Source organism: Perissodus microlepis, chromosome 23 (assembly GCF_051167445.1).
Source record: "Perissodus microlepis isolate ML-2025 ecotype Zambia chromosome 23, ASM5116744v1, whole genome shotgun sequence".
NCBI classification, from domain to species: Eukaryota; Metazoa; Chordata; class Actinopteri; order Cichliformes; family Cichlidae; genus Perissodus; species Perissodus microlepis.
Window position 1 is genome coordinate 4,642,339 of NC_140482.1, and position 14,790 is coordinate 4,657,128.

The 14,790-nt window shown below is 42.0% G+C and overlaps 1 protein-coding gene and 1 long non-coding RNA gene across 2 annotated transcripts; one reads left to right on the top strand and one right to left on the bottom strand.

The window, feature by feature from the left end:
- Positions 1 to 390: 390 nt before the first annotated feature.
- LOC146360794 (uncharacterized) lies at positions 391 to 7,059 on the bottom strand. The gene is made up of 2 exons (XR_014799400.1): positions 639 to 7,059; positions 391 to 559 (listed from the first exon to the last, which is right to left on the bottom strand). It is a non-coding gene; the product is annotated as an uncharacterized LOC146360794 (long non-coding RNA).
- A 3,818-nt stretch (positions 7,060 to 10,877) lies between these two features.
- Positions 10,878 to 14,100, top strand: LOC146360795 (uncharacterized). Its single transcript, XM_084920823.1, has one exon. The coding sequence runs from the start codon at positions 11,051 to 11,053 to the stop codon at positions 13,385 to 13,387; it is 2,337 nt and encodes a 778-aa protein (XP_084776949.1). The 5' UTR covers positions 10,878 to 11,050; the 3' UTR covers positions 13,388 to 14,100.
- Positions 14,101 to 14,790: the final 690 nt, after the last annotated feature.

Here is a 14,790-nt window from a genome sequence, read left to right on the forward strand (position 1 = left end):
CACTTACAGAGAAAAAGCATAGAAAAAAGTGAGTGCATGAATGAGGCAAGTTGTAGAGAGTAGAAAAGTTTTATACAAGAACCAGTTCATTTACCGTTATATTTTAGTTTTATTTTCAGCTCTGTACTTTTTACATGTAATATTGATTCATTAGATTGACTACATGTATTACACCTAACTTGCGGACAGTAAATTTAAACAACCGTAATAATTTATTTTCAGCATCTGAAATATTTATTTCGTTTGTTTTTTGTTTTCTTTTTGGCTCCTGATATTAGCCAACTACTATTTGTCAATGTTGAACTAATAATGAATCTAAGAAAAGGTATTTGTCACGGTTGGCCAGCGTCAACCGTGGGGATGTGAGGAAGGAGGAGCCAGGCACGGAGCTCTGAATGCAAGCAGTGCGTTTATTTACAGTGAATGGAAAATAACAATAAATCCGCAGTGCGTTCCCGACTCCCGTGAAATGTCCTCTTCCCAGTGCTAGTGTTCCTTGTCTCCGCTCCTCAGTGTCTGAGCACCCCGTGCTCGCTGCCCTCTCGTCTCCACGCTTCTCCTGGGGAGATAACAAACAGGCAGCCGTAAGACACATACAATGCGGCAGACTATCCGTACTGACTGGCCGAGAGACTAACGTGAAGTCACGCAATGATCCAGCGTCAGAGAGAGCGCCACCGCATTCTTAAGTAGCTCCTCCGACAAGGCTTGATCAGCTGTGTGATGGTCTTCAGGTGTGGCCAACCACCTGGCAGGGCCACACCCACCAGGCCTGAAGGTGCCTGTAAACAGGTGCTCTCAGAAACACCGGCATCCACACACACACACACACACACAGATATACCTGCAAGCAGGGAGAACGAGGGACAGCACACCAAAAACACACATGTCCATAACTGCTCAGGGACCCTGGGTCGTTTAGACTCCTGAGCTGTGCACGAGGGGTCGACCAGCCACTGGAAGGCCGGGCACTCGTTTTCAACCGTAATATACCTGATGTGCTCAGGTAACCTGTAGCGCCATGAAACCACTGTCACACCAGGGCACATAAAAAATGATGCTTTAAGAGACTGATGGGATCGGGCAGCAGGGAAAACATCCACAAAATGCTACCTTCAGTTTGACTCCCTAAGACTACCTAAATTAAGTAGAGTCATTACATGCTTGTTAAAAGCAAACTCTCATATAGTTTTTAAATGTGCTTCTTTCATTACAATGACTAGATAAAGAATGTGGCACTGTCTCTATTTAACACTGGCTACCCCAAAATGTTTCCAAACCTACAACCGTAACTTTCACTGAGAGATTTTCAGATAAGGTTATTGAAGCTGTGGGGTTAATTTTTTAAGTAACATGAGACGAGAGGCAGCAGCATACATACAGAGCATCAGTGATAGAAAGCTAGGCTAACATAGGGTAGCTACCTCAGTCTCTCTGACTCAGAGAAAAAGGCTAGGAGCAAGAAGAAGCAAGAAGATGCAATCACAGAACAAACTGTGTAAACACACAGAGGGTCTTATAGTCCTGTTTGAGTGGGACCGGTTAAAATAACAAAAAACTAATTGCATGTTGTAAAAGTCAAATTCTGTGACTGAGTTAGAAAATTCAAAAGTTATGAGACATATGAGATTTGAGAATTGTTTAACACATAACTGCAGTACATACATCTCTATCCTACAATCACTGCTATCAATATATCAGCAATCATGACATAAACAAATAACAAAATTAAGCTGTTTTTTTTTTAACAGACTAAAATCTTGCGGCACTTCCAAGGTCCACCTGTTCAAGGAGAAACATGTATAGGCCCATCTCAAGTGCCAGTGAACATCTAAATGATTCAGGGAAGACTTTGGAGAAAGTGCTGTGGGGAGATGAAACGAAATTCCAATTATGTGGCTTTAACTGACCTTTTGAAATAGGAGTGTGATGCAAAAAATAGCATCCCCGCAGTCAAGCAGAGAGATGGAAACATTATGATGTGGGCTACAGGACGACTTAGTCGGGGTTCCAAGCAGTCAGGAAATGTGACATCGTCAGACTGCATGCCACGGATTGGCTTGTCAGTCGCGGCACTCAATGAGTCATGAGACGGTGTCTTTCACTAAAATGAAAACTGCAGTTTTTTTAAAACCCTGCAACAAGGCAAATAGCTGCACAACACCGTGGTTTCCAAGTGTGACAAAAAGCCACAGATACATCATCGCTGCGACGTCTTCCTTTGTTGTGGCATTCGTGTTGCTTATAAATGACAACATGGACATCGGGCCGCTTTGCTGTAATGACCCCACGCACATTAGGTGGTACTTGATTGTAATGGAAAATGAGTTGAGTCACAGCAAGCTGATCTGAGTATGTACTAATGGAGAAGTGCTATAAGATCACGCAGTGGTCTAGTCAGTCTCCAATTCAATTCAATTCAATTTCTTTATTGTCCCACAAGGGGAAATTAGTTTAGCAGCAGGAGGATAAAAATAAACAGAACAATACAATAAAATAATAATGACAATAATAATGATAGAAAGTTCAAGGACAGTTATTTGCCATTTAGGAGACAAGACGCAGTAGGGATAAAAGAGACCTGGAGTCTTTGAGTCCTCCTCACAGGTACTCTAAAACGGCGGCCGGAAGGCAACAACTCAAACTCACTGTGAAGTGGATGGTTCACACAATTAATAATAGAATGAGCCTTTCTAAGCACATTTCTATTTTAAATGGCCAAAAGTCCATCTTGCCAGCGCCCTGAAATTTTGCTAGCAGTTTTTACCAGAAGTCCCAACCGATTCTTATTCTTCACCGTCAGGTTACCAAACCAGGCAGCGATACAAAAGGACATCACAGATTCGATAAAACTTCTATAAAACAAGGACAACATCTCAGATGAGACATTAAAAGATCTCATTTTCCTTAAAAAGAACAGTCTTTGTTGAACTGTTTTAGTAGTGGCATCAGCATGAGATTCAAAACACAGTTTATGGTCAAGTACCACACCTAGATATTTATAACTCTCAACGATCCCAATATCGGCAGTTTTAATGATAGTAGGTGATGAGCTATAAGAGGACTTCCTAAAATCAATAATCATGTCTTTAGTTTTTGACACATTAAGTGAAAGGAAGGACTCATCACACCAATTCACAAAATCATCTACAACCTGTCCATGGCCTGACTCGTCCCCCACTAGAAGACTGACGATTACTGTGTCGTCAGCAAACTTCAGGATGTGTCTGTTCGTGAATTTGCTGCAACACTCATTTGTGTACAGAATGAACAGAAGGGGAGAGAGGCAGCAACCCTGGGGTGATCCAGTAGAGGAGGAGAGCACATCAGAAAATACATGATTCACCCTCACACATTGTGACCTATTGATCAGAAAGTCTGTCACCCAGCCGACCAGACTAGTGTCAAGCTTGAAATGATTGTAAAGCCTGTCAGCAAGTAAGAAGGGTTGAATTGTATTAAATGCAGATGAAAAGTCAGCAAATAATAATCTTGCATGGGTGTGGGGGGCCTCAAGATGCTTATACAAAAGATGCAGGAGTGTGACAGCAGCATCCTCCACACCTCTCCCTGCTCTATAGGCGAACTGGAAGGGGTCAAGATGGTGTTCAACCTGCATTAAAATCTCCTTCTTAATTATCTTCTCAAATGTCTTCATCACTAAAGAAGTCAGAGCCACAGGCCTAAAATCATTCAGCGCCTTAGGAGAACTGCCCTTAGCAACAGGAACAATGACAGCTTGTTTCCCAATCTTAGGTACCGTCTGTAGCTCTAAAGAAAGTGAGAAGATATAGTGAAAAATCCCACTCAGCTGATCAGCACAAGTTCTCAGTACCTGTCCACAGATGTTGTCAGGTCCAGGACTCTTGCTTTTGGTGTGTCTAAAAAGATTAGCTACCCCCGTCTCATCAATACAAATTGATGGGGGAGTGATAGTCTTTTCCCTCAGTGTGCTGGTCTGCCTAGAACAGTCAAAGTTCTCAAAACGAAGGTAAAAACTGTTAAGACTGTCTGCCAGATGTTTGTCAGAGGTAAACCCTTCTAAGGTAATGCTACTTTTACCTTTCGTGTGTAGCCCTGCCATTGTTTTCATACCAAGCCAAGCTCTTTGGAGGTTGTTACTGCTGAGTTCTGCCTCAATCTTATTTCTGTACCTCATCTTGGCGATCTTTATTGCAGCCCTCACCTCCTTCCTCAATATTCTCATAGTGGGAACGTCTCCCTCGTTAAAAGCAATTTTCCTTTTAAGAATCAGATCCTTAATATCTTTAGAGAGCCACGGTTTGTTATTAGGGAAAGTCTTAAATTCTCTGACTGGAACCACAGAGTCTTTGCAAAAAGAGATGTAGCTACACACCACATCAGTGAGTTCATCCAAATCAGAAGTGCTCTCTTGAAACAAGGACCAGTCAGTGCAATCAAAACACCCCTGAAGGGCAACACAACTGTCTTTTGTCCAGACATTAGTCCGCTTCACACAGGCCTTCTCCCTCCTAATCACAGATCTGTAAGCAGGGAGGAGATGAATAACATTGTGATCCGAAGAACCTAGCGCAGGTCCGGCCACAGACTTATATGCCCCCTTAATCGGTCCATAACACAAATCCAGCGTTTTGTTATTCCTTGTAGGACAAGTGACATATTGAAAGAAATTGTTCAGTGATTTCTTAAGATTACATTGTTAAAATCACCAAGAATAAAATTAGGAGCATCCGGTGAGAGAGTCTGCAGATTGTGTACCACTTTAAAAATGGCGTCGGCAGCAACTTTAACGTCAGCTTTAGGATGAATGTAAACAACAGTGACAAAAATTTGAGGGAACTCCCTCGGTAAGTAAAAAGGCCTGACAGATACTGAAAGGAGCTCGATGTCAGGAAGACACAACCGCTCCCGCACAGTAAAGTTATTACACCAGCCCTGGTTGATATACAAACATACCCCTCCTCCGTGAGATTTGCGTGTTACTCCACAGTTCCGATCCAATCTGACAGGGGTCCCAAAGCCGCTGATTTGCAGTGAAGTGTCACTGTCCATATCGGTCAGCCACGTCTCGGTAAGCGCCATCAGACAAGCCTCCCTGTATTCCCGTAGATGAAGCACATTTCCTTGTAATTCATCCGTTTTGTTCCTAAGAGATTGGACATTGGCCAGAATCATAGAAGGCAGAGGAACACGACTCTTCCTCCGAAGTTTTCTTACACGCTGACGCACGCCGCCTTTCTTTCCGCGTTTTCTCAAGTGGCGGGGCTTTCCAAAATTAGTCTTTGACCGGGAAAATAAATCCTCACCAAGAATCACATCTGTCCGAGCATTAGAAGAGTCGTACATAGACAAACAGGACCACCGTAATCCAAGTAGTTCCTCGCGTGTATAAGTGATTGTCAGTGAGAGTGAATGACTCCAGGTGAATATCGCCAACAACAATAAAACTAAGGTGTAGAAGATCTCCATCTCGGCAAAATAAACTTCATAAAAAGTTAAAACCACGGTTAAGAACAGAGTTAAAACAAAGGTAAAAACAAAAAGAAAAAGAGAAAGAAAATGCCAATAAACACCTGCTGCAGGTCGCCACAAGAGCAGCGCCCTCTCACAGCTGATCCACCTCCAGACATCAGTAATGTAGAAAATCTGTGGAGGGAGCTGAAGTTTCAACTTTCCAAGTGGCAGTCAAGAAACTTAAAGGATTTAGAGAGTTTCTGTAAGGAGCAGAGGGTTAATGTTTGTGTGTCCTCACTGTAAAGACTGCAGGTTACTGGAGCGTGTCGTGTCATGTTTCCTGTTGCTCTGAGGTGCATCCAACAAATACACAAATCATTTACCACTAATAATAACACCTCCCCCACTTAAGTGTGTTCAACAGGAAGCTAAAAGTTGTTAGCTGTTAAAGTGTTCAAAAAACAGCAGGAGCTCGGTGTGAGGCCACAGTGGGCCAAAAAACACACACAAGATGACCTCCAGCAAGGACAAAATGTATCTGGACGTCTCTGTGAGCATCTGTCTCACTGTGTAAGTGTAGCACAGTGTCTGTGTGTGCATGGCTGGGGAAGAGAGACAGCACAACTGAAAGCCAGCACTCAGACGAGGACCCGGTGCATCGTCTGTCTCATCTCAGCCAGTTTACTTACAAACTCTTTAAGTTTGAATTTTAAAGCCGACAATGTGCACAGGGCAGTGATATTTAAAATGAAGGTAAACTATTCCAATCTCTGGAGCCCCAATTGTGTATCTCACACACACACAGTCCTGAATTCATTACTGAAGTCTCATCCAGACGTTCAATGTGTACACAAAGGAATTCTTCGGCAGGAGGTGAAAGAAAATGGCCCACAAGTTAATCCAAAATGACGGTTTTATCAACAATGGCCACCAGCGGTGATTTTGGCACCTGTGACAAGGTTGAAAAGAGCTGTGGGTAATTTGGTCTCACAAAATGCAGCACACACACACACACACACACACTAAGTTCTCCTCCTGCCTTCAGCCCAACCGTTGAGCGCGATGACAAATAGAGCCGCAGAATTTTGCTGCTGTGTAATTAAATTGAGACGTGGGGTCAAAATTCCCACCTAGATTGAGTGAGATGAAATATAAATCGGCTCTCCTCTAACTGACTTTATAGAAATAATTACATAAGCTGCATTTATAACTGTTATTAAATAACAGCAGCACACGAGAACTAAAGTGTAATCCCAGCACATTTCGCTTCGCTTGCACCGATTCTTTAGAGATGACGACTGTGGTGGGTAATTAAGGGCAAACAATATACAAGTCGCGTGAAAAATGGAGGCCGCATTACCTTTCCAAAGCTTCCTTTCCCGATGGCCCGCAGTATCTGGAAGTGGTCAAAGTTTACTGTGGAGAAAATGAGAAGCAGTTAGTGAGAACGTGTCAGTTTGAGCTGAGCTATAAAACAGGGAACATGACATGTACAGCACTGTGCAAAAGTCTTGAGCCATCCCTCATTTGCTTCCAGGGATCCGGACTTCCCTGTAATCTTTAAAGTGGTATTAAGGAATAGCTCTCCAGGCTTTTTAAAGTGTTTCTGATTTTTAATCCAGGGCTTGTATTTGACCAGTTTTTGTCTGTTAAGACCCTTCACATTAATCTCTGAAACATTCAAACATAAACAGACACCTAAGTCACGGAAAGGACCAGAAAACTTAACAAAGAACCAATTTGAAATTGTATCTTTACACATTTACTTGCAGCCTATTGCAAAAAAACAAGACCCCACATCATTTGTTCTCACTTCTTTAGTTGAAGAATGCAGTTAATAACACCGTTAACACAGACTGACCTGGCAAAACATGAAAAAGTAAGGGGGTGGTTCAAGACTTTTGCTCGGTACTGTATGAGAAATGGAAATGTGCACTTCACAATGTATCGCTGCACTTCGGCAGTACTGTGCAGATCAAATGTTTTTTTGAAAGAATTAAAAAGTCGGAGCGCAGTGGGAGAGAATAATGTGTGTGTTAGATAATGAAACGGGAAAGATTGAAAGGTGGAAATAATGAATCACAACAGTCAAAATGTGAAAAAACAAAAACATTTTCCCTGGAGGATCTGTACAGTGACACACCGTCACAGTATCGACGATTAGCAAGCAAAACAAAACCCCAGAAATAACATTTATTAAATGAAGACTCAGCTAAACCTTTTTAAACTTCACATCTGAATAACAAATAACACACGCAGCACATAGAAACAAATATCTAAAATGAGTTAGATCCCAGGAAGTTAGACACGCTTTCATAAGTTTTATGATCGACTTTTACGAGATTAAATTTGAGCAAGTAAAGACATTTCACATGAAGCTCAGAGGCAGGAGAGTTGTACTTCAGAAAGACATCCAGCTCAGAGCGCTCAACTCATTCATCTTACTTTATTTTCCTATTTCAGTATGCATGATAACACAGCCAGATGTTTTCATTCATTGCCACTGAAGCAGATGCATGTGTGTGTTCTGCAGACTGATTGAATCCTTCTGTACGCAGCTTAAAATGAGTCCTGAGGAAAGAGGTTGAATGGAAGTGGTGAGGAAGAGTGTCATGTTTTTTTCCTCTGTAATAAATAAACTAAATAATAAGCACAAATATTTTTGTTTTCCAAATATATTTTTACGAGCGCTGAACATGTGATCAAGATTAGACGATAAATACAAGATTAATTTCACTATTCTGCTGTATTTCTACTTAACACCTACCTGACTCACTTTTGAATGAAATTAATGCAACGTGTGAGACTAATATTTTTAATCAGATCTTAATTTATGCAAAAATATCCATCATAGACCCCAGAAAAAAGCATGAAGAAAAAGAACACCCGATCCATGATATTAAAAAAGCCTTGATCATTAATAGCAAGTCTTTTTAATATCAACCAATAAGAGTAAAGTTAGCTTAAAGGCACAACCCCTGTTTTTCAGGCAGAGGAGAAAAAGAGGAGCTTCGTTTAAGATAAAGAAGCATGCAAAGCTACTCTAGTAGAGTCCAAGAATAAGAATATCATGTTGGAAATGAACATGAGGATGATCAAAACACATTCCCTCCAACAAATAAATACTATAGAGAGCGGAGCTGCTTCATCATTTTAAAAGAACAACGTCTTTGGCTGAGCACAAACACAAACGCTCAGGAATCAGATAAACCAACAACAGACAAGCTTTCTTCCAACAACTCAGAGTAAAGAGTAATGAGCTAACACTGAGTAACTGTTGGCCAGTAAAATCAACGGTTGCTAACTTTCACATGCAGCAGCTCATTAAGACACTTAAAATAAATTGAATTAAGACATTTAAATGTTGGTTGTATTTTCCTTCCCGATGCATGTGAAAGGTTAAGACTTACATCTCCAAATGTACTGGAACTGATTTGAACCAGAGGACTCAGCCACACTGTTACTATGTACTGCATAAACACGTTTACCGATGAAGGCAAATCAGACGCTGTCCTGACTGTGTGGCTAAATTTTGTGCTGAAAGCATCAAATCAACTGAATATGATTAACTTGCTATGAGAGTTTTTTAGTCCAAGTGTGACTTTTTCTGGGTTCATACACCTTTCAGGGTCAAATTCAAGCACTTTGTAAGCACGTTTAATGTCCATTTTCAAACTTTTCCAGCACATTACCATAAAAAGGATGCATATTTCACTTCGCATCACCTGAGTAAGACCACGTGAAAGGCCAAATGAATAAGTCTTCTCATCAGATATTGATGCTTCTTTCTTATGTGACACAAAAAACAGGAGGAGACAGATCTTTGCTTGTGTTGTTTTTTAAGTTCATTCATTCAAAACTAACTGTAAGACGCTTAACTACATTGCAGTCTGTGTTATTGTTGTAGACCTAATTATCACCTTTAAAGTGTTTGTGCTAATAACATCATGTAGAGTAAGACAGGCATAGAGAACAGCACTGACTGGGAGAGGCTTTGAACAGATGACATACTCAGATCAATTCAACACTTTAGACTTTAAAAATGCACAAGCGTCTTTCAAAAACCTATTTATTTAATCTATCATCATTGATATTATTATGTACAGTTATAATGTACTGTTCATCTCCCTTAAATAAACAGGCAGCCTTAAAGTGTGAAATAGTCACTTGTCTACTGTCTCAGTGGCTGATAGTGCCCCACAGGCCTCAATGTGAGCTTGAAGCCATTATGTTTAAATTGTTTAATGATAAACAGATTTTGAATGAAAGGAGGAAACTTCGGTAGCACAAAAAAGTGCCTATTCTTTGTTCCCATATGGTTCAGTCATATTACCGTCATTTCCCCCTAAGGTGTTCCCAAAGACACCAGGTTAATACTTGAAAAAGCTGCAGCAATACACAAAAATATCATCAATATTCTGTTTACTTGGTGACAACGTCGCTTTTAGCCTTCAATCAGAAAGCCTGACGTTGGCTAGTTAAGCATCGGGCTAACGTTTAACGCTTTCACTTGAGGGAAGTAACTCGTATTACTGCTACTGCTGTGTAATCTTGGTTAAATTCACAGCATATTCTACAAGTTACCCTGCAATAACTAACTGTTAGAATAGCGGCACCGTATTGTATCGCACTGAGTGCACTTCAATCCTTTATCCCGCGAGTTTGCTAGCTAGCAAAATAATAATACCAATTTTTTAAAAATAACATGTGTAACGTACACACTCGAGAAAATTATTTACTAGTACTTACGCAACTCCCCCGTTGTGAAAACGTACAAATCCTTCTTGTATTTTTCGTTTTCCAGCAAACACTCATTAAAACGGCCTCCAGGCACATTAGTGCACTCACCCCCGACTGATCAGGGAGGGGGTGGGGGGTCACACATTGAAACAGACTAACGTGCAGAGGTACAGCCCAGGCAGAGAAATGTTGCTTTTAGACTTTGCGACTCATTTTATTTCTCTATCTGATAAGAAAACTATTCAATCAGATAGTTATTTGTGGTGAATGAAATACGGTTACAGTTTCAAGAAGTTTTAAGCACCAAATCCGAAATCCAAGCACTGCGATATTAAAATCCAATTCAATTTCTTGTTTGCTCCGAAATCTACGACATGACTATATACAGAAAAGCTTGACATGGTATGCAAAAAACCCCCGAAAACAATACAAATACATGAACAAAAAATGTTTTAACTGTCAGTTATGTCATTTTAAAATTTTCCAAAACTGACATTTTCTTTGACTGACTGATATTAAATTGATTAGGGTCAAATTTAGTGTGAACAATATTACACAAACAAGCAGGTGTGTGCGCATGCGCACATATTAGAATCGCTTCGATCGCTTCTAATATGTGCGCATGCGCACATATTAGAACGCTTCGATCGCTTTTGAGTGGTAACTTTGCTTCGATCTTTTCTGACGTCATAACTTTGCTTTGATCCCAAAACCCATAAATAGGAGCGCTCACCTGTTACTTTATGCTTAACGGACGTTGACCTGCAGCAACTAAAACCCTTTCGAGAAGTTTTGAGAGCAATTTACAGGAGAAACCAAAACAAGTTCAGTTTTGTTTCTCACCAATTTACAGCGCAAACAGACACATTACACCATGTCAGCCAACCCATCCTTCGGCTCAGATGAGCTTGAAATATCTAAAGGGACCATTTTGGGAGATCACCACGTGGTGGAGGCTTTCCTTGGAGAAGGAAGCTTTGGTGTCGTAACGAAATGTCGCGATACAAAAAAGAACCAAACTGTTGCTATCAAAGTCAACAAAAGCGACCCTGAAATTCTGCTCCAGGCAAAACTGGAACTTTTCATCCTGGAGCAGCTACGACGCTTGGATCCAGACAGGTGCAACATTGTCGAATGGAACGGCTATTTCCTCGATGGAGAGCGCATTTGCTTGAATTTCGAACTCCTCGACCAAAGCCTGTCAGACTACATAGGGGACCGGAATAACCAAGGTCTCCCAATGAGAGAAATCAGGCCAATTTTGCATCAGCTCGCAAATGCTCTGTTCCACCTGGGTTCTGTGGGAATAGTTCATGCTGACCTCAAACCTGTCAACATCATGGTTGTGAACCGCAGTGAGTCTCCTGTCAAAGTCAAACTTATAGACTTTGGCATCGCATGTCCTGCTTCTGCAGTGATTCCTGGTGGTGCTGTGGGGACAATTGGTTATTGTGCCCCTGAGATTATGCTTGGCACTTCATATGATGAAGCAATTGACATGTGGTCTCTGGGGCTGGTAGCTGTGGAGCTTGCTACAGGGGTGCCTCTCTATCCTGGGGAAGACGATTATGATGTTTTGAAATTCATAATTGAAACTCAGGGTCAGCTACCAGATCATCTTCTAGAGTCTGGCTTGTACACTGACTGCTATTTCATCGAGGATAACTACAACGAACAGCGCTGGACATTTAAGACCCCAGAACAATTTCAATACGAGACAGATTATCGATCCAAGGAAACTCGATCGATAAAACTTAAGTGTCTCGATGACCTCGAACAACTGCTGAAAGTTAGGCGAGGACCGGAAAATGGCCAAACATTATTTGTAAGGCTAATCAAAGAAATGTTGGCCTTGGATGCAAATCGGCGCATAACACCCTCGGAGGTTCTGAAGCATCCCTTTTTCGACCCTCGCCTCTCAAGGAGAACCCCCTGCACTGACATGAATAGCACAGGGGGAGAACTCCTTGTGCTCTCTCAGCAGCCTTCAAGCTGGAAAAGTCAGGGATCGCAAAAATTCAGCTGCAGTTTCCAAAACTCAGTTGAATTTCCTCAAAAAGGAGACATCAACACCTCAGCCAAACCATCTGCCTCTGAAGATGATCTTCAAATAACGGAAGGGACCATTTTAGGAGATCACCACGTGGTAGAGGCCTTCCTTGGAGAAGGAGGCTTTGGTTTGGTAACCAGATGTCGCGATACAAAAAAGAACCAAACTGTTGCTATTAAAGTCAACAAGAGCGACCCTGAAATTCTGCTCCAGGCAAAACTGGAAATTTTCATCCTGGAGCAGCTACGACGCTTGGATCCAGACAGGTGCAACATTGTCGAATGGAACGGCTATTTCCTCGATGGAGAGCGCATTTGCTTGAATTTCGAACTCCTCGACCAAAGCCTGTGGGACTACATTGGGGACCGGAATAACCGGGGTCTCCCAATGAGAGAACTCAGGCCAATTTTGCATCAGCTCGCAAATGCTCTGTTCCACCTGGGTTCTGTGGGAATAGTTCATGCTGACCTCAAACCTGGAAACATCATGGTTGTGAACCGCAGTGAGTCTCCCGTCAAAGTCAAACTCATAGACTTTGGCCTCGCATGTCCTGCTTCTGCAGTGATTCCTGGTGACCGTGTGGGGACGGTTGGTTATTGTGCACCTGAGGTTATGCTTGGCATTCCATACGATGAAGCAATTGACATGTGGTCTCTGGGGCTGGTAGCTGTGGAGCTTGCTACAGGGGTGCCTCTCTATCCTGGGGAAGACGATTATGATGTTTTGAAATTCATAATTGAAACTCAGGGTCAGCTACCAGATCATCTTCTAAAGTCTGGCTTCTACACTGACTGCTATTTCATCGAGGATAACTACAACGAACAGCGCTGGACATTTAAGACCCCAGAACAATTTCAATACGAGACAGATTATCGATCCAAGGAAACTCGATGGATAAAACTTAAGCGTCTCGATGACCTCGAACAACTGCTGAAGGTTAGGCGAGGACCGGAAAATGGCCAATCATTATTTGTAAGGCTAATCAAAGAAATGTTGGCCTTGGATGCAAATCAGCGCATAACACCCTCGGAGGTTCTGAAGCATCCCTTTTTCGACCCTCGCCTCTCAAGGAGAACCCCCTGCACTGATATGAATAACACAGGGGGACAAAACCTTGTGCTCTCTCAGCAGCAATCATCGTTTGGGTGGCCAGAATTCTAGGGGAGCTAGAAATTCTTGTGGAAAAAAAGCCCAAAACAATAACATCAACAAAAACAACCAATGAATATGGTCTTAAACTTGGGCACAATTTGGCTTGAAATCCATCAACTAATCTCTCAATATTCAAAGCGGAGCAGCAGACAACTTACCATCACATCAGTCCTTCAATCAGACCTACAACAAACGTCTTCCTTCTCTCACCCCAACCGGTCGCAGCAGATGGCCGCCCCAACCTGAGCCTGGTTCTGCTGGAGGTTTCTTCCTGTAAAAAGGGAGTTTTTCCTTCCCACTGTCGCCAAAGTGCTTGCTCATAGGGGGTCATATGATTGTTGGGTTCTCTGTATGTATTATTGTAGGGTCTACCTTACAATAATACATACAGCCTTGAAGTGACTGGTGATGTGATTTGCTGCTGAATGAATTCGGAACTAATTGGAAATCTGAATATTAATTAAATAAACCTGCTTTGAGCATCAATTAATTGTTGTTTGAAATTCTTTATAAATATATAAATATAGTGCCACTCTTCTACTGTTTAAATTGCAACTGTTTAATACTGACTAATTTATTCATACACTTGAGCATAAACACACGCACAGTAAATGGCCTGTATTTGTACAGCGCTTTACTTAGTCCCCAAGGACCCCAAAGAGCTTTACACTACATTCAGTCATTCACACATTCACACACTGGTGATGGCAGCTACATTGTAGCCACAGCTGCCCTGGGGCGCACTGACAGAGGCGAGGCTGCCGGACACTGGCGCCACCGGGCCCTCTGACCACCACCAGTAGGCAACGGGTGAAGTGTCTTGCCCAGGGACACAACGACCGAGACTGTCGGAGGCGGGGCTCAATCTGGCAACCTTCCAATTACAGGATGAACTGCGAACTCTTGAGCCACGATTGCCCTATATACACATATACTTTACAGGACTAGTCAGTGCTTACATACTAGTTCTTTTCCCTACTTTTTCATGCTTACTGGTACAAATGCCTGTTACTAGAGTTAAATGCTATCAATGTATTCTCACAGTTATGGAACTGTCAAATGCATACAAAATAACGCTCACGTAAACATAACTGTGCACTAGTTTGCCCTTATTGCTGCAGTTTGTTTCAAATCACTTTGAATAAAGCTCAGCTTCTCTCAAGCTCTCTCTTACTATCTCTCACTCTCTCTCTCTCTCTCTCTCTCTCACACACACACACACACACACACACACTATGTAACGTTTCAGCAAGAAAATACCCCCCCTCCCCCCCACAGTGACACCACCACCACTAGTCTGCACAGCTGACATGAGGCAGCATGGATCCATCCTTTCATGCTATTTATGCCAAATTCTGACCCGACCATCTGCATGTCAGAGCAGAAATCAAACTCATCAGACCAGGCAACAT

Excerpts from the sequence above, each read along its gene's own strand:
- LOC146360795 (XM_084920823.1), top strand. The coding sequence starts at position 11,051 with ATGTCAGCCAACCCATCCTTCGGCTCAGATGAGCTTGAAATATCTAAA.